Here is a 23,480-nt window from a genome sequence, read left to right as displayed (position 1 = left end):
ACTTCATAATAATAATAATAATAATAATAATAGAGGGAGGATTATTTGAGAGTTATATTCATTAAATTATTATTATTTTTTCAAAAATTATAAATATTATATGCACAAAAATTTAAGGTTAAAATAAAAAATAAGATTTCTTAATCTTACACTGAAATCAAAAGATGTCCCTCGTAGTATTAATACGATCACCTCCTCTATTATAATAAATATTAAAACACACCCAAAAGTATATTATTAATATTTTTTATTTTGCTAAATAAAATTTGTGTCAAAATAAAGAACCAAACATAACATTATTATTTTATTTATGTGAAAAAAACTGAACTGTGGCCAGTGATAATTCAGATACTTTTTTTACAAAAAAAAATATATTATAAATAATAATATACAAAGCTTTTTGTTTCGTAAAACTAATAAACATATGATCTATAAAATTCAACCAACCTTTACCCTTTCTCTTTGTTGAGATTGTGGTCTAAATATGTTGGGGGAGAAATAAGTAAATTGAACATAAAAAATAAGCATAATATCCTATCTATTATATATATTTGTCACATCTCTCTTATATTAGTTTCAGTTTGGATCAACAAGAAATTAATGAATGTTTTGGCAATTATATTATCATAACATTTTCCCTTTTCTTTATTGTTTAAGAAATATAGTCTTATTTTTAGTAATAAAGATTATAAAATTATTTAATGTTCTGAAAATATATGGGGGCGAATGTTTATCCTGCTAGATATATATACTCACATCAAAATAAGTGTAATCCTATGAAGAGAAGAGATTAAAAAAATAAAACAAAAATAGATCCACCAACTTTAGGCACGAAATAAAGTTATCTCATTATATAGGAGAATCGTTGTATTGGTAAAATATGAATGTAACATCACATTAATAATTGTAGCCATCGACTTTTCAACACAGACAGGCTTTTTATGACATGTTGGTGTGTGCAGTTCCAATTCCATGGAGCATCAATTTCGCGCTATGGCCCTCTCACTCTCAGTGCCCTTCGCCTTTGTCTCCTTACTTTTCCTCACTCTGACTCAAAACATCGTCCATTCCCAGTTAACTCAGCCACCTTTCGCTTGCGATTTCTCCAACCCATCATCCAAATCCTACCCATTTTGCAACCCAAAGCTTCCCATCACTCAACGAACCAGAGACCTTGTCTCCAGACTCACATTGGACGAGAAACTCGCCCAACTCGTGAACTCGGCCCCTCCGATTCCACGACTCGGTATTCCCGCTTACGAGTGGTGGAGTGAAGCACTGCATGGGATTGGCAACGTTGGTCGTGGCATCCACTTCAATGGCGCTATCTCATCTGCTACTAGTTTCCCTCAAGTCATCCTCACCGCAGCTACCTTTGACTCCCACCTTTGGTACCAAATCGGTCAGGTAACTCAGTGACTCAGTCCCACCCTATACTACATTAAAGTTCCTCCTTTTCTTTTTGGGTCTTATTTTTTGGTTTATGTCATAGATATATAAAAATAATTAATGTAGGCTCACTAAAGTTTGATTTTTTTGATTGAATTGATTTATATAGTATTAGAGTCTTACTATTACGAGTTCGATCTGGTCGTGCTCACTTTTATAAACTTTTGGTTTGAATGATTCTTTACTATTTATGTTTTCTTTGTGTGTGTGTGTGTGTGTGTGAATGAAGGCCATTGGAATTGAAGCGAGAGCAATATACAATGCTGGACAAGCAAACGGGATGACATTCTGGGCTCCTAACATTAACATATTTAGGGACCCAAGATGGGGTAGAGGACAAGAGACAGCTGGCGAAGATCCATTGGTTACTTCAAAGTATGCAGTTTCCTATGTGAGAGGGCTTCAAGGGGATTCATTCCAAGGAGGGAAATTGAGGGGACATCTTCAAGCTTCGGCTTGCTGCAAGCATTTTACGGCCTATGATTTGGACAATTGGAAGGGTGTCAATCGCTTTGTCTTCGATGCACGCGTAAGTCAGTGCATATCTCATACTGTCTAGTTTAGTCTTTCGCAACTTCAACTGTTATTGTTAGTGTCTCTGCGTTTGAGATAAGTTAGTTTTTCGTGCATTGGATTCTCCTTAGTTCTACAGTACTAAATGCTTTTACCTTATGATTATTTAATCGTGTAATTTTATTTCTTTACTAAATTTTTGCGTGTGAATGTAGGTTGATGATGTGATGTACTATTTGTTGTTACTGCTTACGTACCTTTTTTTTTTTGGTTCTGAATTGCCCGATATTAAATCATTATGGTTCAGGTCACTTTGCAAGATTTAGCGGACACATATCAGCCTCCATTTCGGAGTTGCGTACAGCAAGGACGAGCTAGTGGGATAATGTGTGCTTACAACCGTGTCAATGGGGTTCCAAACTGTGCAGATTATAATCTCTTAACCAAAATCGCCAGAAAACAATGGGATTTCCACGGGTGATTATTATTTAGTTTATTTTCTTTCCCTCTCTTTTTGAAGAAATGGTTGTGTCTTTCTTAAATCGAACTTTTTGGGGGAAGCCTATCAGGTATATTACGTCGGATTGCGGAGCAGTTGCGATCATACATGACGAGCAAAGATATGCGAAGTCAGCAGAGGATGCTGTAGCAGATGTTCTTCGGGCTGGTATGGTGGGACCAAATCCTCTCTTTCTACATTGTTATCTTTTCTTCCTTTGCTTCATGATTGGTTATAATTGGAATTACAAAGTGCAAAGGTTAATTACCTAATGGCATGCTCCTCTTGCATAAAGCTTTTGTCACTTGTGTGTTGTCGGTTTACATAGCCTTTTCAATATTCTGCGTAACTCTACTAATGGCAAAGTCATGTGGTTTGGCCCACTCTTCCAGTTGGCCCCTGTCCCATTGCCCATTTGTCTCAGAGTCTCAGCCATTCATCTTTTCTCCCTTGTTCCTTACGCATATGCTCATGTCATCTTGTGTATATATATGAAAGACTAAAACTAATCTTACGTTGTGAAACAAAATTAAGGTGAACCCCACTAAAAAAAAATCAAAATGGGATCTACTTTGATTTTATTTCATAACATAAGATATTTTTTCTTATATAATATAAGATTAGTTTTACTCTATATGAAAATTCAGGATGAAAAGGTAGCTTCGTTTCAAGATTAACACGTCTTAACTCTTTTAAGTTTCAGCCAGGTTTCACGGTGGTACTTATACTAGAAATGAGATTTTTTAAAGTTTTCTTATATAAGGTTTTTTGTTTAAAGATTCGCTATTACATAATTTTACGTATGCTTACCTTTTTCTTTTTTTTTCCTCTAATGCATTAAGATCTTGACTTTTCGTCTCAATTTATTCTTGTCCATGTGCCTTTCTTTGTCTCGATTTGCCTATCATATTCATCCGAGACCCCAAAGAATACTTTATTTCATATGGCTTTTGCCGACCTTTCTTCTTTGTATCTTGATAGTTATAGTTATGCCCTCAAAAAGTAAGGGGGGATAGGACATTTCATTATGAGATTTTTATGAATATCAAATATGTAAGATCTTATCAAAATTTATGAATGGTATTAACATAAAGTTTTAACACTGAAAAGTCATGTGTAAATTTATTTACAGTTGGCACAGACAGCAAACAAGTCCAAATGGAATAGTCATGAGTCATCATTGGAATCGATTCGCAAATCGATCATGTTTTTGTCCCAAAAATAAAAGACCAATACTTTTTTTGGGCCTACTGTTGGGCTATCTGAGTTTTATCGGTTTGTTTAATATAAAATTACGCTTGAAGCTAGCCTAAATACAACTGGGCCCTAACCTCACTCCTGAGTCCGGACAATGCAAAAAGACTCCAAAAAAATAAAATCGTATTATACAACTAAAACAAATAAATTATTATTTATTATAATCACGTACCTTATATGACTTCAACTTTTAATTTCAATCAGAATGTACATTTTCTTCTATTGATTAAGTATGACTTATAAAAGATGTTAAGATATTAAAAGAATAGTTTCTTTTAATTTATACAAATATCTAAGTTAATTTTATTTATTTATTTATTTATGCTAAATAAATATTTTGGACAAAATATTAACTATTTAAATATTTCGAAGCTCATTTGATGAGAAATCGGATTATAGTGATTATGGACTTAACCTTCTTGTTCTTCTCTGTGTAACCCATTTTTTTGGATGATAATGATAATTAAAGGAGAGTACATCACTACCATCGGAGCTAACATACATCAAAGCAACTGGGTTCGTGTCACTACCTTCATACACTGATACAAGGACATGGGTCTCGTTACCACCCACCAACTCACAAAAGTTCATTAAATCAATATATCTACTCCTAGGACTAGTTAAACTGAAATTAAAGAACAATAATAGCTGTACTATGTCATTCTGCTTCTTGGTGCATGTGTCGATGTTTTTATGTGCAATTATAATTTTAGGGGACAAGAAATGACAAATTTACTTGCTGGTGGAGTACTTCATACGATCACATGCCAATTTCTATACATGTGAATCAACTAAGTATGTTCTTTTATAGATTTCATAGTATCAACCCTTTTATGTGGCTAAGAGAAAAAGTCAACCATTTTCCAGAGAATATACATACCAAAGAAACCCTGAAATACAACCCCACCTTTTAGAAAACTTAAACAAATCACAATTTCATATCCGAGTTTCAGTAGATAAAGTGTATGCAATCCCGTTAATTTCACTGTTATAATGCTTCACATTTGGTGGGTAAATTTGGAATGCTAAAAATTATAATGAGCAAAGGCTATGATAAAAGTTGTGGGTGATGAATCGTATGCCTTTTCTCCCATCCAATAGAGTTTTCTAATCAGCGTTTAGGAAGTACCAAAGTTATGAATGTGTTCAGGTTTGCATTTAATTTGTTAAGTGTGTCATTTCTGAAAACCTAGGCAAGTGTAGTTTACCAAAAAGGAAAGGACTAGTTTCTGAATTCAGTTACGTTTAATGGTATTGTAATTAAGGTGGATGGCGATGATTGTGTTTTTCAAATTTGCAGGGATGGATTTGGAATGCGGTAATTATTTGACGGGCCATGCTAAATCAGCAGTGTTGCAGAAAAAATTACCTATATCTCAAATAGACCGTGCCCTTCACAATCTGTTTTCTATTAGAATAAGGCTAGGCTTATTTGATGGAAATCCAACCAAGCTCTCATTTGGCTTGATTGGTCCCAATCATGTATGTTCCAAAGAGCACCAGTATGTTGCTCTTGAAGCTGCAAGAAATGGCATTGTCCTTTTGAAGAACACTAACGCACTACTCCCACTTCCCAAAACAAGCCCCAGTATCTCCTTAGCAGTCATAGGTCCCAATGCAAATGCTTCCCCTCTAACTCTTCTAGGAAACTATGCTGGCCCTCCTTGTAAATATGTGACAATATTACAAGGGTTTCAACACTATGTTAAGAACACAGTTTATCATCCTGGCTGTGATGGTGGACCAAAGTGTCCTTCGGCTCAAATAAACCAGGCAGTGGAAGTTGCAAAAAAGGTGGATTATGTCGTGCTGATTATGGGATTGGATCAAAGTGAAGAGAGGGAAGAACGTGATCGCATTCACTTAGACTTGCCAGGCAAGCAACAAGAACTCATCAACAGCGTTGCCAAAGCTTCTAAGAGACCAGTTATTTTGGTGCTCCTTTGTGGAGGTCCTGTAGATATCAGTTCAGCCAAGTATGACAACCAAATTGGAGGCATCCTATGGGCTGGTTATCCGGGGGAACAAGGAAGCATTGCACTTGCACAGATTATCTTTGGTGATCACAACCCAGGTGAATTTTCTTCTATTTGTATCCATGAACTAATAAAGAAGGATAAACCCCGGTTCACAAAACTCTCCGACTTACGAGGGTAGAGATGAGAGTCGATCGTACACAACCTTACCTTTGCATTTTTGCAAAAGAGATCGTTTTTCAGAACCTGTGACCTTCGGGTTATAAAGAGCAACTTTATCACTGCTCCAAGGCTCACACTCACCATGAACTAATAAACAAACATAAAAAAAAAATGGCAAAATAGTTAACATGTTTACAAATATATTACTCAACTGGGGTGCTTTCTGTCAACAATGCAATAATGCAATGCAGGTGGAAGATTACCAATTACTTGGTATCCAAAAGATTACATCAAAGTACCAATGACAGACATGAGGATGCGAGCTGATCCGTCAAATGGTTATCCTGGGAGAACTTACCGGTTTTACAAGGGTCCAAAGGTGTATGAATTTGGCTATGGACTAAGCTACTCAAAATACTCCTATGAGTTTGTTTCTGTTACACATGACAAGCTTCACTTCAATCAATCATCCACACATTTGATGGTTGAAAATTCAGAAACCATAAGGTACAAATTAGTTTCGGAGTTGGGTGAAGAAACCTGCCAAAGCATGTCGGTTTCAGTCACCGTTGGAGTTAAAAATCATGGTAGCATGGTGGGAAAGCATCCAGTGTTGTTATTTATGAGACCGGGAAAACAGAAAACTGGAAGTCCTGTGAAACAGTTGGTGGGTTTTAAGAGTGTGATGCTAGATGCAGGGGAAATGAATCAAGTTGGATTTGAGCTAAGCCCTTGCGAGCATCTTAGTAGAGCAAACGAGGCTGGTTTAAATGTAATAGAAGAAGGGTCTCATTTCTTGCTTGTGGGTGATGAAGAGTATCCAATAGATATTATTGTCTGATGTTACAAATTTAATTCTTCAACATGGTAAAGCTAATTTAGTGAACCTGTTTATGAAACATGATTCACTTTGGGATTATGAGGCTAATAAATGTATTACAATTCGATTCCTATTCGCATCTGAAATTCAGATGAACGAAGCATTATTTCAGTATGTTGTACGTAGAAGCTAGTCCTCTTTGAATATTGACCCGCGGGATAAACCCGGTGACTGAATTGAACTGTATGCATGTTGGTCTTTGTTCTAGAGTATGCTTCATATGTATGGTTACAAATAATAATTGATAAATTACACGATACTAGTGGTCAATTTTTCACTTCAATGTATGAATTTGAGGGGAACAAAATTACATTTTCTAAAATATATAGCTAACTGAGAGATAATCTCCTATAAATTCTGCATAATTATCTTATGTTGACTATTGTCCGCATAAAAGAGTAAGATGGGAATTATTGATTACATTGAGTATTGAAACTAGTATTTGAGCTTGGTTGCATAGCTAAACTCGGCTCTGAAACCAAAGTTAGCTGTCAAAAATAGGCCTCAGTACCATTCCTAAGCCTAAAATCTTTAAGTATTGAATTTAGAGTCTTTAAGTTTCTCACTCAGTTAATTTCTCATAATGTAGAATATTACCTCTCAAACTTAAATTCCGAATATTAATCTTATTTGTAGTGATATAAGATTAATATATATTTTATCCTCCTATGTAACAAAAGAACATTTATATAGTATTTTGAAAGATAATGTATATTTAATTTGTAAAATTTCTTTTGAAATTAACTTTACTACTGCAAAAATCAAATGAGAACTTAAAAGTCTCTTAAATGAGACTTGAAACATATGGTTTAATGTGAAAATGGAGAGAAAAGAATAATTTTTGTGTGATTAAAAACCCCAAATTTATGTTGAGCTGAAATATAATGGGTTTGGATACTAATGGACTCATTTTTTATTTTCAGGCCCATATGTTACTGTCCAAATCAGAGAAACCCAAATCAAAGAAGAGAAGAAAAAAAAGGGAGTGGGCTGATGTTGTTCATTGACTCACCAGAAGCCCATTTGTAAGGGAAAGACACAATACCAAAGAAAAGACCAACACAAAAGTAGCTAAAGTAACATCTGAGTCTTCAGATCTCACGAACCCTAATCCTCTCTTTCTCAAACCACGACTCAGACCCTAACCACAGCCTCACACCAAATCCTTAACCTTTCATTTCAATCCAACCACTTAGCCATCCAAATCGATCATCCAGTCTCATTTTCTGTCACCCATTGAACCACACAAGCCTGCTTTGTAAGGCTATTGTTCTAGAAACCATACACAAACAGATTAGCGACGAGGATATTGTTATGAGTGCGGAGAAAAATTTCATTTGCAAAATTTGTTGCGATTGTGGAACGGTTGGGGACCACTGGTGTGTAACGCGCAAGGAGCGCGTGTATACCTGCTGAGCTGGAGAGGAAAATCGTGCAAAGAAGGAAATGAGCCCTATAAAAAGGGATTGAGGAGTGAGTCTCTGGGGGACTCCTAATTCTGATTTATCGTTTTTTGTTAGTTCTTGCTTTCTGCACAATTTTTATTTTCTTTTAATTTCTATTTTGTAATGAGAATCTGGTTCATCTGATGAACTCGATACATGCATTTACAGCACTGAGATTGCCGGTTGTTAGGCCAGTGTTGTAATTTAGTTTTTAGAATTTTTATTTTGTGAATTCTGTAGTTCTCTGTTACTGTTTGTAAGCTTCATCCATATGGATAGTGGCTAACTTTTTAGAGGTTGGGTTTAGGTGATACCCAAACCTCAGTGCTTGTTAAATATTTGATTTTCTGGTTTTAATTTTTATATCTCAGTTGTTTAATGTTTTTTTTTTATGTTTAAAATTATCTGCATTTTGGCCGAATGTCAGAGGTTTAGTTAGGATTTAGTTGTTGAGAAACAACTAATTCTGGATTCTGCATTAGACACATGGACTTAGATGAGAAATCATCTAAGGGATCTCAATTCAGAAATGAACGAGTCCTCATGTAATATTGGACCTGAGTCTCAAGAGTCCTAATCCCACTTGGCATAGAGATATGGAAGTTGGCAACTTTGGGATAAAATAATTTTTAAGAGATTAAAATTAACAATACAGTTCTGTTAACTGAGAATCTTAGGATGAGCTTTTTGTTAATCAAATTATTTTTCAAGCACTGTGGGGAAGGAGAACCAGAACTCAACCCACCTTTTTTTAAACCTCTTTATCAATTCAGATTTTCCAATTTCCTTTGTTATTTCATATTTCAATCTCTATTCTGTTTTCAAAAATTTTGTCACATCTGTCATTTAAGTTGCTTAATTCTTCATTCTTATTTTATAACTTAGGAAAGTAATTCAGAAAATTTTAAAAGAAAAGTGAACAGTAGTGTTTTAGGTCCATTCTAGATTATTTTTTACTTTACAATTTTATTTCTTCTATTTTCAAATAGTAACTCAGTTTTAAGCAATTACAAATTTTAGTCATTTCAAAACGCCAACGATCCTTGTGGGAACGATAACTGAGACTTATAACAGCCCTATATTACTTGTTGTCGCGTATACTTGCGCGCATTACTTGCACAACTGTTAGCAAGGCAACAAGAACTTAACAGCTAAGGAAAAAAACCGAATAATGGTCGTAGATAACTTCCACAACAATAAGAACGACAAAATATGTTCAAATATTGAATACCATTACTGATGATGGTGCTGACCTGCTGGGATAAGGAGGGTAAGAATTAAGAATATTAAGTTCTGGTGGATGGTGGGCGCCCTCATTCAGTACGAGTATGGGAGTTGGGAAGGTTTGGTGCGAAGACGTGGAAAGCTAAATATACACATGCACCGTATATATATTTTCTTTTTATATAATTTCACATGGTCTTATATATTTTTATGTATTTATAGAAAAAAAATTTATCTTTTATAATATAAGAAATATCAAACTATATATATATAGAGAGAGAAATAGAGATTAAACTTTCATTTTTATATGAAAAAAATTCTCATATTGTACATACAATATATGAGTGGGGTTAAAAAAAATAAGAAGACAAAAAAATCAAAATGAGATTCACTTTTTAATTGTATGTGCAGCATGAGAATTTTTTTTTATGTAAAATGAAAAAAATTATTTTTTCATATATTATATGCTGAATTTATTGCCACGGAAAATGTGATGTGACTATGCAGACGTAAATCAAGTATTTTCCGACTGAAGAATTAGATGCAGTTCAGCCATACGGGTGCATATGCCTCAGCATGTGACTCTCTAAAAATAATTATATAAAGAATTAATTTAGTCGAAATATTAAGTTGTCAAGTGATAATTTTTTTCATTTATATTATTTTCTAATATATTTCTTCGTGTCATAGTTTTTTAGATTTATAACATGAATATTATAAAAAATTAATTTAACTAAAAACTTTAAGGTTTGAGTGAAGGTCATTTAATGATTTATATCATTCTCTAATAAATTAATTAAAAAATAAGATGTAAAATTAAGGAATCAATATTTTTTTATGTTATAAGAGATAATACATATACATAATAATGTGTGAGATTCATTTTTTTTTTTTCTTCTTTTTACATAATCCTACATAGATTCTACATATTTTTTATATATGTGTAAGAGATATTATAACATAAGACACGTTAATTCCCTAAAATTAATTAGTGTTTGTTTTTCTTGTAGAGGCGGTAGGAATTAAAACAAGAGCGACCCATATCGGTCCTCTCCATACTGAAGATGGGAATGTACATGTACGGTGGCTGAAGTGAAAAAAGTTATACACGTTCAGTTTCAGCAGCATCCAAATATAACAGTGAAAAATTATATTCTTATGTTGCATAGGATTAATCTCTTATGTTACTCTTTTTTCAAAAAATATGTTTGTTTTTTTTGTAAAAATTGGTGAAGTCTACTTTATTTGTCTTAACATGATAGAACTTCTCTCATATTACAAAAGAGAAATAATCCCCTATAACAATTCATTAAATATAACAATTAATGTATAGCTGTTTGATAACTAATTAAGTATGGATATCCCCCCAAAAAAAACATAGATTCTGGAATAATCCTTAATTTTTCACTTCTAGTTCTTGTACTTGCTTTTCTTGTATGTCAGCGTAGAAACCTTAACTTAATTGATTATCACTCTACGGGAAAAGATTTAGAGAATCTGAGAATAATATTTTAATCATTGAAATTTAGTCTTTAAATTTAGGGTTTAAATTATCTTTAACTAGCGAAGTATAAAAAATTGTGCTATTCTTTTTTTATTTTTAAAAAATGATGGGATCCACATAATTTATTTTTATACATGATAATTATCTTTTATTAAAGGAGATTAATAAATCCTTTAAATTTAAACTAAATGTCATGTACAGTTATGGTATCCCATATAATATATTCCTAACAATTGAAGAGTACACGAGAAATTTGTCCGCCGTTTAATTCTATTAGTACGAACGCTGACATACAACCACCGCAACATTATTGAAATTGGAAGATGGACTATTACAGAAACTTGCACGGATCATGACTTCATTATAGCTTTAAGAAAACGAAAAAGAAAACTCAACCAAAAACTTATGGTTGGATGGTACTCTATTTTGCATACTAGTCATTTATAAACAAACACTGAAAGCAGCAGAGTGCATCAAACAATCTGAGCCAGAATCAATTCTCCAACCACCACGGATAGATATTTTTTTGGTAATGGGTTTTTCTTAATCAGGATAAGGCTCCACCGTTGAGATGAGTCCTGCGAAAGCTAAGGAAATGAAGGGAACAGTGAACTATTTTGTCTTGACAAAAAAATTTACCAAATTACGACGCTAATAGTAAATTTTGTCAAAATACCACGCGGCATGTAGCGAAATATGTTTGCAAGTAATTAACTACACAGTGTAGTGAAATATGTCATGTCAGGCTGCACAGTCAGCAAAAATAACACGTGTCAAGCATGCAGAATTCAAGCATAATTCACTACACAGTGTAGCGAATTTCAGCCTGCTTGACACGTGTCATTTTTTGCTGACTGTACATCCTGACATGGCATATTTCGCTACACTGTGTAGCGAATTACTTGCATATTTCGCTACATAGTGTAACAAAATATGTCGCGTGACATTTTGACAAAATTTACTGTTGACGTAACAGTCTGATAATTTTTTTTGTCAAGTGTGACAAGATGATCACTCTTCCAAAATGAAGAGTTACAATTGAGGTAATCGAAGGCTGGAGCTACAAGCTCATGTTCCTTTTTTCTAAAAGGAAAAATTTAAAAATTAAAAATTAAAAAGTCTTTAAACACTTTTGTAATTTAAATAATGATAATTGTTTTAGATTTTTAAGAATCACAATTCTTAAAAAGGATGAAGAGGCTTAAATCCGAATTCAGATTAATGGAGTTTATAAGAACTTTGGACACTAATTGATATGTAACGTAACCAAGAAAAATTAGAAAAAATATATAGTAATAAAATAAAATAAAGTATTTCATCTAATAACAGTCAAAGAATACAAAAGAAAAAGGGAATGGATACAATTAAAGCACACAGGGTGAAAAACTTGACTATCAAGAAAATGAAGACCAGTTGAACTTAAATAAGCAAGCTATCCTACCAGTAGCTGTATTACTACGATGACATCCACGTGCCCCAACAATTTGGTAGATGTACAATTAAAGTAGTTTGCACAGATAATGACTTCGTCATTATAGCTTTATCTTTCAGACAACGAAAACATAACCAAAAAATAAAATAAAACTTAGCTTAGTGCCATAGTGGTACTCAATTTTGCATATGGACCACTATCTATAAGGGATATCAACCTTCAAATTATATTTTAAGATAAAAAATAATAAAAATACAAGCTTAAGGATTTTCAACCATTAAATTAGATATTAAATACTTTCAATAATATCACTTTTTTGAATAATTCGCGATCATATTAAGATTTGGTTGAGTTATAAGTGTGTGTGTATATAACTGCGGAAGTGGAAGAGTGAATCCAATCCACACTCCAACCAGTGCGGACGGACGAATAAGGTTGATTGATTGTTTCCTTCTTTCTTGTTTTCCATACATTGTATCTGTCTTAGGTTCAGTCTTAGAAGTTAGCATTTTCTTTCCATTTCTCTCTACTTTTTCCCCACAATTTTTGTCTGTTGAGTGTTAACTCACTCCCTACTTTCAAGTTTTAGTAGCTTATGAGTTGCATCTGCCACCTCCATTCAAATGCTCAGTACTTGGATTCTGTGCTGCGTTATTCTTCAATATTATGTGAATCTTATCCAGTTTTTTGGGCTCTGAATCCTGGTTAGGATAGCTTCCTTATTTAAGTTCAACTGGTCTTCATTTTCTTGATAGTCAAGTTTTTCACCCTGTGTGCTTTACGTTGCAAAGGATATATACATTGTATGTTAGAAAAAAGGAAAAAAGTTCACAAATGCCCTTATAATTTGCTTCAGAATCATCTATGTATTTATGATTTTTTATTTATCACATATATTTCTGTAATTTGTAAAAAATAAAAAAACATATATGATAAAGAAACCTACCCTTTTTCAAATTACAAGAGACATATGTGATAAAAAAAAGCACAGGACATAAATAATTCTGAAATAAATCACAGATATATTGGTGAACTTTTTTCTATAAAAAAACAAATATGGAATGTCTGTGAAATGTCAAGGTTCCACAAATGATCTAAGATTGACTCGATTTGATATCCTTTTCAAGTGATATGGAACGACTTGTGTCTGTCTACGTATTTAATGATGTCTTTGATTATCTTCCTACATACGAGAAAACCTTCTGTGCAACAAATGTATATAGTACATCCCTATCAAAAGGGTAAGATTTTGGAATATGAAAAAAAATAAAAAAAAGCAATGATAGAAATAGAATTTTTTTTTTCCATTTGGTAAAAAGATATACCCAAGTGGGTACATCACATGTATTCAAAAAAAGTTCTTTACATACTACTACTGTGACATGATTTACTACAAATTTTTTTACTCTTAAATCTTTTTTGTAGAACGGTCGATAAACTATGTCTTTTTTATTTTTTATTTTATTTTGAAAGTTAAAAGTTAAAACACAAAAAAAAAAAATTCATATATCCTCTAAATTTGATTTTAAAAATAAATAAAATAGTAACAAATTTTAAAACTTTTTTTACAAAACAAACTTTATCGAACATTTTTTTTTTTTCTTCTGAAAATCAAAAATCTATTTTTCGATCGCCCTTCTTTAATGTTTTGTTTTATTGTTTTTATGCTGTAATAACTTGGAATGAAAATTTTCAACCAAAAAAAAAAAAAAAAAATCTTGGAATGAAAATGAATAGCTATTACTACGATGAATTGGTACTGACCTTTGCATTGTCCTTTGTTAATTTTTAGAGAGTTTCTACACTGAACACTATGAGTGTGGATCTGAAAAAAACTGCCTCTAACGGCCATGAGAAAATGTTGATATCACAAGAACAACAGGCAAAGGTATGTCCAATCATTTTGCATTCTTTGTATATCCACAAAGATACTTATACACTTTGGTAGCAATTGAAAATATCTTTGAGTAAATGATGTAGCCCATGATAATTTGCTTCCTTACAGATCATTGAGGTGAGAAGGTTGATAGGGCCATTATCAGATAAGGCATCTGTGTATTGCTTTGATGCATCCGTGTCAAGGTATTTAAGCTCACAAAATTGGAAAGTCAATAAGGCAGCTCAAATGTTGAAACAGAGCCTAAAATGGAGAGAAGAATACAAACCTGAAGAGATTCGCTGGGTGAGTTACTGCATTGTGTGATATTTTATTATGATCAAAGTTGTTTGACATGTATTTTTTATTTTTTTATTTTTTGATGCAGGAAGAGGTTGCCGATGAAGCAGAGAGAGGGAAAATGTATAGACCAAGTTATCATGACAAGCATGGGAGATCAGTCCTTGTAATGAGAACTGGTCGCCAGGTTTCTTCTTAAAATCATTTTTAATCTCTATCTTATCTATTTTAACGAGTACTTTATTTGGAATGAGTGAAAATGGAATAATGAGAATAAGGGATGTATTCAGATTACCGATCACAATTTTTAACATGACGCGATGACACTACTCGAACACAACAAGAGAAATTTGTGTTCAGATTGACCCATTTTTTAATTTGTGTTGTGTTTGGGCTAAAGCACCATTTTAAAGTTTTTGGACAAAAGAATTGCCCGGTTAAAGCTGATTGCATAAGTTTTTCCGAAGTAATGCAGTCAAACATGTCACCTATGCTGACGGGACTAGTCCCGTCACTGATACTGACGGGACTCGTGCCACGTCAGCGCCACGTAAGCAGTCCAATTACCGTAAATTTTCGGAAGACCATAACTTGTGATTCGGGTATCCAAATCAGATGATTTTTTTTTTGATTTCACATAACTTTTCAAGATCTACGCAATGACACCTCATTTGATATATTTTATCTCCCACAAACATAGTCTTATGGATAAACACTCTTGTGATTGTGATACAATTGTTACAAATTCAAACTATGTTTGTGGGAGATAAAATATGTCAAACGAGGTATCATTGCGTAGATCTCGAAAAATTATGTGAAATCAAAAAAAAATCATCTGATTTGAATACCCGAGTCACAAGTTATGGTCTTCCGAAGATTTACGGTAATTGGATTGCCTACGTGGCGCTGACGTGGCACGAGTCCCGTCAGTATCAGTGACGGGACTAGTCCCGTCAGCATAGGTGACATGTTTGACTGCATTACTTTGGAAAAACTTATCCAATCAGCTTTAACCGGGCAATTCTTTTGTCCAAAAACTTCAAAATGGTGCTTTTCCCGTTGTGTTTGTGTTGATAAAAATGACAAAAAATAAATTTGTGTTGTGTTTGTGTTAATAAAAATGACAAAAAATAAATTTGTGACGTAATCTTCTTTCAAGATATTTGTGTGGTGTTGTGTTAACACAACATGAAATCAATACATAGGTTATTCATGTCGTGTCAATTTGCATAATAAGCTAAACATCTTGAGATTGACGAGTTATTCATACTGTGTCGAATTGACCCACAAAATAAGAGGGTTATGTTTATATTGAAAGTTTTAAAACGAATCTTGTAAGTCTCATGTTCATGTGGAGTGTGTTAGACCTCGATCTCACACCAACATTATTCACTCAAACCAATTGTCACTCTTAATTCAGATATACATTGTGGCCAGCTGCCTCGTTAATTTTCGTTTTTACTTTTGGAAAGCACTCTTGAAGTTTAACTCTTTACAGAACAGTGCTGGCCCTTCTATTCCCAGCAGTGAAATTGGTGTCAATGGTTTTATAGATTAAACATGTGTAATCGGTTAAAATGCGATTTATTATCAATCTTGTAGAGAAATGTTATGCATGTTTCTATTTCATTTCTAATTCCTTTTGTCGTCTTTATCTGTATTACAGAGCTCAAAGTCGATGAAGTATTTTGTATACTGCATGGAGAAAGCCATTTTAAATCTTCCACCAAACCAGGAACAGATGATCTGGCTGATTGATTTCCATGGTTTCAATTTGTCAAGTATATCAGTCAAGTTCGCACGTGAAATTACCCATGTATTTCAACAATACTATCCAGAGCGGCTGGGTTTAGCAATAATGTACAATGCACCTAAGATCTTCCAACCATTCTTCACGGTAACTAAATCAAATGTTTTCCATTGTTACACTTTATCCTCTTCTTGCCTTCAGTATCTTCTGGATGGTGTTTATATATACATGTCGCTTTGGTGTAGGACATATATGATTTATCTGCATTGACTAGGTGAAGAGTTAAATGCAACCTGCAAGTTAATGATGAGAGTATGCTGACTATTTTAGATTGTAAGTCAGAATGAATCTGAATGCATTTCATTCTTAAGGAGCTTTTAAGTTTCATGCTTACGTTTTGAGCCACATGAGATGGGATTGAAGTGCACTTGGCCCGGAACTGAAGCACTTCATGGTTCTAGACCTATTTGAGACTGAGGAATTTATGGTCATTTCTCCTAATTGATGCATTTGTTTTTAACTGTAGACCTGTAGTAGATTATTTTCGCTAGTATATACATTGTTTGATCTTTAAGTTTTGATGCTAGCTGCTTATAAGTCTGATTATGAATCTAGTACCATTTTGTGATGTCAAAGAGTGAATCGCTGCAGATGATAAAGCAAATGTTAGCGCCTGAGACTTATAACAAAGTAAAGTTTGCTTATTCCAACGACCACAACACAAAGAAGATTATGGAGGATTTGTTTGATATGGATCATCTTGAATCTGCATTTGGTGGGAATGACAACGCAGGATTTGACATAAAAAAATATGCCGAGATAATGAAAGAGGAAGACAATAAGATGCACTCTTTCTGGACAACAACAAAGTCCCTATCATCAGTTTCGCACAATGCTCCTTCTCTAGATTTGATCAGATTAGAAGCATATTCTGATGCTTCTAACAATGAGAAAATACACTGTTCGCCTGTTCCTTACCCTGAGCAAACTCAAGAGGACAGAAATGCCATAGCATTAGAATGAGAAATTACACACCTAAATCTTTTTTAAGGAGTGTTAGTCAACTGTAATGTAGTAAGACGCCAGGCCATTCTAGTTTGAAAACTAGCCAGCGTTAACTTTTTGTTGGATTTATGATGATAAATGATTTTACTTTGTGGTTTGAAGCTTTTGACCTTTAAAACATGTATGGAATGCCTGCTTACGCATCTAGCAGTCTTGTGCTTGACAATATTATTCCTCCCTCATGAATGGATGATTGGTTATTGTTAAAGAATTCCAATAACCAGGCCCATTTTGCTAAGTAACTCTCATGTTTGAATGCGACCATGAACTACTCAGTTCTCTCTTTTCTTTTGTATTGTTGGATAGAAATCATTGTAACATGGTAAAATGTTTGGTGGAACAGACGTGAAACAGTTCAATATGAGATTTTTATTTAGAAACCTTTAAGCACTACTACAACTGTTAGGACTCAACCTAGCGGTTAGAACTTGGAAGGCGTACACAAGTAGGAATACAAGTAGTTAGTCAAGAAGTTAGAGGAGCCGGTTAGATAGTTAAATAAGAAAACTGTAATTGGATGAGGGGACATTCATCTTTCAATAATAAGAAAGAACATAGCTCATTTGTAAGGGACACCATTCCTTCTCTTAGTCTCTAATCTCTATACATCTCTTTTTTCCTTTCTTTCTGTTCAATTAGTTTCATATCCCAAAAGCTAGTTAATCAATTCTGTTGGTTCTGCATTATAATACGCTGTTATAGAAAATAACGGAGACTTTTCTGATCCATATACACGGTAAGGAGGTAGGGATGCTACAGTCGTATGGATAGTACCAATGCCGCCAACACCTCAAAAACTGATTTAGAAAACGAAGAATCAGAAAGAAATTTGCTGAAAAATGTTATAGGACACAGCCCCTAAACCTTTGCCTGAAGCATCACATTCAATAGTAAAGGGTCTACAAAAATCAGGCATATCAAGGATATGTAAGATATGTAAGAGAAGAGTACTCGAGGATAAGTAGTAACTTTCTACAATATCCAGTAAAATTCACACTAGGACTCATTTACAATTATAATAATTGACCTGAACTGAAAGTATTACAGGATTTCCACATTTATAAGATCCATCAACAACGGGTTTATGGTAACAATCTCTCGATCACCACATGAGATAAATATACCTAAAAATGGGAGCTAGTCTCCCAACGTACTGGTTCAAAACTGTACTAAAACATGCAAAACAACCTAGCTTTAGGACAAGTTCAAATATTCATGGTACCTAAGGGTAACACTAAGAACATCTCCCCCCTTTGTTTGTTATTCAACTGTGACGCTTGATTAACAGTGAATATATTTCCTGAAACAGCCAAAGATAACAAAATGAAGGATATTAAGAGATAAGCAAAAAAAGAAGAAAAGAAGTAACGAGTCTTTACCTAAAAAAAACATATTACTGGAACATCTCATCCAACTTCTGCTTGTAAAGAGCCAAACGCTGTGACCAAGTAAAGTTGTCAGTGCCTTGCGAAATTAGTTGAAAAGAAGATTTAAGGTATGAATATTGGAACTTCATTTCAATATTTTGAAAGAGCATCAACCAAATAGCAGATGATTAATGAGTTCTAAGAGATCAAAGCCACCAAAAATGTGTCTTCACCTAACAACTTAAATTTTTCGATTGAATTAGTTCTTTACATTTACCAAAACTAGATTTAACTATGGAATTCTTAAAAAGAAAGATGAAGCTTAAAGTTTCTCCCAGAAAGTAAAAGGGGTTAAAATGGAAGCATATAACCTGATATTACTATTATATAAGCAAGCACGTCAAATTAAAGAGCTAAGCTAGTAAATATTCAAACTGTAGTCACTAATAATGAAATTCAATTCATATATATCTTGTAGGCTTTCCAAACATATTTGATGTTCTGCTCTTTACATTTCTTGAGGTCTGCAAGTGCCATTGCAGACAACCAATATCCATCCTTAAATCATAACTTCTATATTTCGGGGAGGAAAAAAAGCATCATGAAAAGGGATGAGATTTAAAAGCTGATACAAACTGCATACCCTAGTATAGGCATAAACTCCAGCTTCAGTCGGTCCTACAGGACTCCCTCTCCTAATGAATCTCCCCTCTTTGAAAATGTAAAGCAATGGAATTCCAGTTGACAGTTCTAAACTAATGACCTGCCGAAAGGTGAAAGAAAAAAAAAAATCATGACTATTCAGTGTCATTTGTGAACTTAAGAGCCATGAAAATTCTGGATACTCCAGTTACCTCTTGAGAAGTTAATTTGTCGAGATACATGATAATGGATCTCAATGAATTCCCATGGGCTGCAATCATAACATTCTTTCCAGATAAAAGTTGAGGCTCAATCTGCAGCATCGAAATCAATGGGATCAGTCCCTTATCAATGTTGTATGATTACATCAACCATACCAGAAATTCGGCCTTACAACATATATCAAACTACATACATACTTGAAACCCAGCACATATAGGCTAGAAGCTACATGTGTCCCACAAAACATCAAACATATAGCAAATATATAACTGAATTAATAAAGCAGAGCTACTGAGTTGAGAGGAAAATCTAGTTTAAAGATTCACCAAATATGTCCGGAAAACTTAAATGTCAAATTTAACCCTGGAAAATAATTTGGGGGACGGGTTTGCTTACTAACAACAATTCGTTAGAAAAATGATACAAAAAACTAAATTTCCACCTACTTGGTCTCTGAAATAGGCAACCGCTCTTTGAGCACACATTTCCAAACTTTCACCATTTGGAGGAGGTATGTCGTAACTTCGGCGCCACTCATGGACTTGTTCTTTCCCATATCTGTCTGCTGTTTCTTGCTTATTGAGACCCTGTAGTTCCCCATACCTGAAAGGATAACAATTATCATATACAAATAATATGTTATTCATGACATTGTAGAGCAGAAATTACAATTTACAAACTGAAAACAGGAAAAAGATCAATACATTCTTTCATTTAATTGCCAAGATGCTATGACTGGAATGGACTGCTTTTTTGTATCTTCACTATAAACTTGACTCCATGCCCTTGCTTGTTCACTCTCATTGTGCATAATGATAGGCACCTGCAGGGAGATTGACGGTTAATATTTAGAAAATGACATTTGAATACTACACCACAGCATACAAAAATATTTCTTCAAATGATATAGACTAGAGTTTCAGCACACTACTATGTACAATCAGCAATAAGAATAGCAAAACCTGTCAATTTTGAGATTGCCTAATTTTCTGGATTGTGCTGCCAGCATAGAAAATAGAATTAACCTCTCCTGTCTTTTCAGTTAAGCACTAGCGATTAAGAGTATGGCATGCTTAGTTGCTAACTAATATATCTAAGCTTTATAAAGAAAAATTAGTTACATACTGTGTCACTTTTGACACCTGAACATAGTTATGCATTCATGTTACCTTCCTACGACGGTGCTGTGTCATAGCAAGCATGGCAGTCATTTGTGCACGAATCAAAGCAGATGTAAATATGACATCAACAGGAATGCTGCTGATTCTTTTTCCAGCTTCAATTGCCTCATCTATACCCTTCTTGCTTAGTGGGACATCAACACAACCTGTGAATAGGTTCTTTTCATTCCATAACGACTCTCCATGCCGGATAAGGATCAAAGCTGCTTCATCTGAGTTGGAACATATTTTACAGCAGTTAGATAACATCTAACCATGACAACTTCAACTTCTTGAATGTGGCAACCACCTAAAACTTGGTGAATCCAACTTCAAGAAGCAATCAACGTGAACACATTTGGCAGAGAAGGTAAATATCATTTGACTGGAGAGTTTATCTTACTTGATTTCTTTTGAGTGTCGCCTGCGTTGCTTCTTGAAGGGGACGACACTGGATCAACCACTGATGTTTGTGAAGCTGAAGATCTAATTAAACTACAATTCCTCAGGCCAGTGTGGTTACTTCCACTCCTCGACAAGTCGTTACTACCAATAAAATCCTTTGTCACCAATCTTACTAAATTGTTCCTAAGCTTTTGGTGATGATTAAAGTTATTAAGATAAGAATGGGACTGCAAAGTGCCAATAGCCTGGTGATATACTTCAGCAGCCATTATCTGATCATTGAAAACAAACAACTGAGTAAAGCAATACCACTTAGTGCAGCCAATTCATAATCAAGGCAACGGTTCTTAGGTTGCTGTCATACAGAAGAGATGCATGTAGCATGTAGGTTTATTTGCCCAAACAAGTTTCATGATGCACCCTCAAACGTTTGAATCAAGGAAACGAGAAACGCATACGTGTTTGCTTGGAAGAATGTTCAATGCCAAGAAAGAAGAAAGAAAGAAAGGAAAAAAAAATCTACTATACATCGCTATCAAAAAGTTCATTGCAAAATTAAAATACTGTCCATCATTCACACAGCCCATAATTATTCAAAAAATTATTTCTAATTAAAGAGATTGCAGATCTATAATAAGAAAGAAAACAATGAAAAATGAAAAATCTCCACTCTTTCTCTCTCTCTCTCTCTCTTTTTGCAACAAGTATTAAGACGAATATCATGAACACAGATGGAATCAGAGTACCCCAGATGCAATAAATCGAAGAAAAGTGCAAGACGAAGACCCAAAAGGCAAATGTGAAAGAGAACATAAACAGGGAGGAGTATTTTAATACCTGGTTTATATAGGCGTAGCGAGGAAAACGAGGTAAAGGGTGTGAAAAAATGCGTAAAGTGAGTTTATTACAAGAGAATCTAACGAAGAAGAAGACGGAGTTACAGAAGCGATGCTCAGGTATTCACTCCCACAAGGAAAAGATGTCAATTTTGGAGAGGGAAACCAAGTTATTAATATCTGTCACAAGCCTCAACCGGCAACACAGGCGGGGTCACTGTGACAAATTGTCAAACAATTGACATGTATATGAACAGAACAGGCTACGACAATTTTTGTTGCTGGACAAAAGCCAAAAGGGCTGCGCAAATCCCACAAATTGTACAATGACAAGTTGGAAATACCTTCCAACCTAACTATATTTTTGTGCTCTTTCATGTTTTTCCTCTGTTCTTTTGTTTTTTTAATAATACTAATAATAATAAATTAGATGATAATGTCAAACAATTTTACATTTTTACTATGATGTACCGACATTTTAAAAAATTTAATGCATTATGTTTGACACTTCAAAAAATTTGATATATCATGTCCGACACTCCAATATGCATAAAATTTAATGCATTATGTTTGACACTTCAAAAAATTTGATGTGTCATGTCCGACACTCCAATATGCATTGTAGACATTTCAAAGATTGTGTTGCATTTTTAGTTCCAACTAGTTGGATTACAATTATCATTTTATCGAGTTTAATATAAATATTTGTGACCTATGTAGCACCGATACTGACACGGGACACGTGACACGATACTCCAACACGTTAATTCTAAAAAAAGTTAAATTTTAACACGTTAGGACACGTTTTGATAATAAATAATATTTTTAATTTATGTAGTGTATATTATATTTAATATTAAATAATTTAACAAAAAAATGAAGTTAAACTTATAATACCCATCAATTTATCAAAGAAACATAAAATATTCCAAATATTTATATTAAACTCAATAAAATAGTAATCTTAATCCAATAAATCTAATAGTTGAAATTAAAAACGCAGCACAACGCAACCTTTGAACCATTTTTTGAGTTTCTACAACGCGTGTTGGAGTGTCGGAGTATCGGAGTTTGTGACATCTTATGTTTCTTTGCAAAATTAATGGATATTATAAATTTAACTTATTTTTTATTAAATTATTAAATATTAAATATAATATATATTACATAAATTAAAAATATTATTTAATATCAAAATGTGTCGAAATCTAACATATTTTAAAATTAACATGTCAGAATGTCGTGTCTGTGTCGGTGTCGATGCAACATAGATATTTACAATAAATTATGATTTTTAAAATAATTTTTTCTTTATCTTTTATTTTTGGATGGGGTTAAGAGTAAGGGAAAATACTCCTAAGTTCTAATTATATTGGGCAAGACAATATTAGCATACCGAGGATCCCAAAGGGCATGCTTGTGCCTAATCTAGAGGGGATTACTTCCAAAGGTATTTGCCACTCTGTCTCCAATTGTGTGATCTTTAGAATTTGATAAGTACCCCTTATTTAGAATA

General features: G+C 33.7%; 3 protein-coding genes across 5 annotated transcripts; 2 read left to right on the top strand and 1 right to left on the bottom strand.

The window, feature by feature from the left end:
• The first annotated feature begins 993 nt into the window (after positions 1 to 993).
• On the top strand, positions 994 to 6,860 carry LOC133291638 (probable beta-D-xylosidase 7). The gene is made up of 6 exons (XM_061489935.1): positions 994 to 1,407; positions 1,679 to 1,978; positions 2,270 to 2,439; positions 2,532 to 2,629; positions 5,019 to 5,792; positions 6,108 to 6,860. Exons 1-6 carry the CDS (start codon positions 994 to 996, stop codon positions 6,695 to 6,697), a joined length of 2,346 nt encoding a protein of 781 aa, XP_061345919.1. The 3' UTR covers positions 6,698 to 6,860.
• Positions 6,861 to 12,692: 5,832 nt separating this feature from the next.
• On the top strand, positions 12,693 to 17,507 carry LOC133291642 (uncharacterized). 3 transcript variants are annotated; one of them, XM_061489940.1, is made up of 6 exons: positions 12,693 to 12,775; positions 14,134 to 14,229; positions 14,347 to 14,523; positions 14,606 to 14,704; positions 16,184 to 16,414; positions 16,919 to 17,507. In XM_061489940.1, the coding sequence occupies exons 2-6, from the start codon at positions 14,155 to 14,157 to the stop codon at positions 17,288 to 17,290; spliced, it is 954 nt and encodes a 317-aa protein (XP_061345924.1). In that variant the 5' UTR covers positions 12,693 to 12,775; positions 14,134 to 14,154; the 3' UTR covers positions 17,291 to 17,507. The 3 variants fall into 3 exon arrangements, with proteins under 3 accessions (XP_061345924.1, XP_061345926.1, XP_061345925.1); XM_061489942.1 differs by lacking the exon at positions 16,919 to 17,507 and adding an exon at positions 16,513 to 16,808; XM_061489941.1 differs by lacking the exon at positions 12,693 to 12,775 and adding an exon at positions 12,829 to 13,045.
• A 771-nt stretch (positions 17,508 to 18,278) lies between these two features.
• LOC133291646 (2,3-bisphosphoglycerate-dependent phosphoglycerate mutase 1-like) lies at positions 18,279 to 22,238 on the bottom strand. The gene is made up of 9 exons (XM_061489948.1): positions 21,966 to 22,238; positions 21,127 to 21,400; positions 20,733 to 20,956; positions 20,268 to 20,386; positions 20,010 to 20,166; positions 19,554 to 19,655; positions 19,343 to 19,462; positions 18,712 to 18,770; positions 18,279 to 18,632 (listed from the first exon to the last, which is right to left on the bottom strand). Exons 2-8 carry the CDS (start codon positions 21,395 to 21,397, stop codon positions 18,726 to 18,728), a joined length of 1,038 nt encoding a protein of 345 aa, XP_061345932.1. The 5' UTR covers positions 21,398 to 21,400; positions 21,966 to 22,238; the 3' UTR covers positions 18,279 to 18,632; positions 18,712 to 18,725.
• Positions 22,239 to 23,480: the final 1,242 nt, after the last annotated feature.

Source organism: Gastrolobium bilobum, unplaced genomic scaffold (assembly GCF_033153095.1).
Source record: "Gastrolobium bilobum isolate Gb01-03AN ecotype WA unplaced genomic scaffold, APGP_CSIRO_Gbil_v1 utg1076, whole genome shotgun sequence".
In the NCBI taxonomy this organism is placed as follows: Eukaryota; Viridiplantae; Streptophyta; class Magnoliopsida; order Fabales; family Fabaceae; genus Gastrolobium; species Gastrolobium bilobum.
Note: the sequence above shows the minus strand (reverse complement) of the source record. Positions and strands in the feature narration are given on the sequence as shown.

Excerpts from the sequence above, each read along its gene's own strand:
- LOC133291638 (XM_061489935.1), top strand. The coding sequence starts at position 994 with ATGGCCCTCTCACTCTCAGTGCCCTTCGCCTTTGTCTCCTTACTTTTC. Across the intron at positions 1,408-1,678 it reads TTTGGTACCAAATCGGTCAG|GCCATTGGAATTGAAGCGAG; the intron begins GTAACTCAGTGA and ends GTGTGAATGAAG. Across the intron at positions 2,630-5,018 it reads AGCAGATGTTCTTCGGGCTG|GGATGGATTTGGAATGCGGT; the intron begins GTATGGTGGGAC and ends TCAAATTTGCAG.
- LOC133291642 (XM_061489940.1), top strand. The coding sequence starts at position 14,155 with ATGAGTGTGGATCTGAAAAAAACTGCCTCTAACGGCCATGAGAAAATG. Across the intron at positions 14,524-14,605 it reads AACCTGAAGAGATTCGCTGG|GAAGAGGTTGCCGATGAAGC; the intron begins GTGAGTTACTGC and ends TTTTTGATGCAG. Across the intron at positions 14,705-16,183 it reads TAATGAGAACTGGTCGCCAG|AGCTCAAAGTCGATGAAGTA; the intron begins GTTTCTTCTTAA and ends TCTGTATTACAG.
- LOC133291646 (XM_061489948.1), bottom strand. The coding sequence starts at position 21,397 with ATGGCTGCTGAAGTATATCACCAGGCTATTGGCACTTTGCAGTCCCAT. Across the intron at positions 20,387-20,732 it reads CACAGCACCGTCGTAGGAAG|GTGCCTATCATTATGCACAA; the intron begins GTAACATGAATG and ends ATCTCCCTGCAG. Across the intron at positions 18,771-19,342 it reads GAGTTTATGCCTATACTAGG|CGTTTGGCTCTTTACAAGCA; the intron begins GTATGCAGTTTG and ends ACTTGGTCACAG.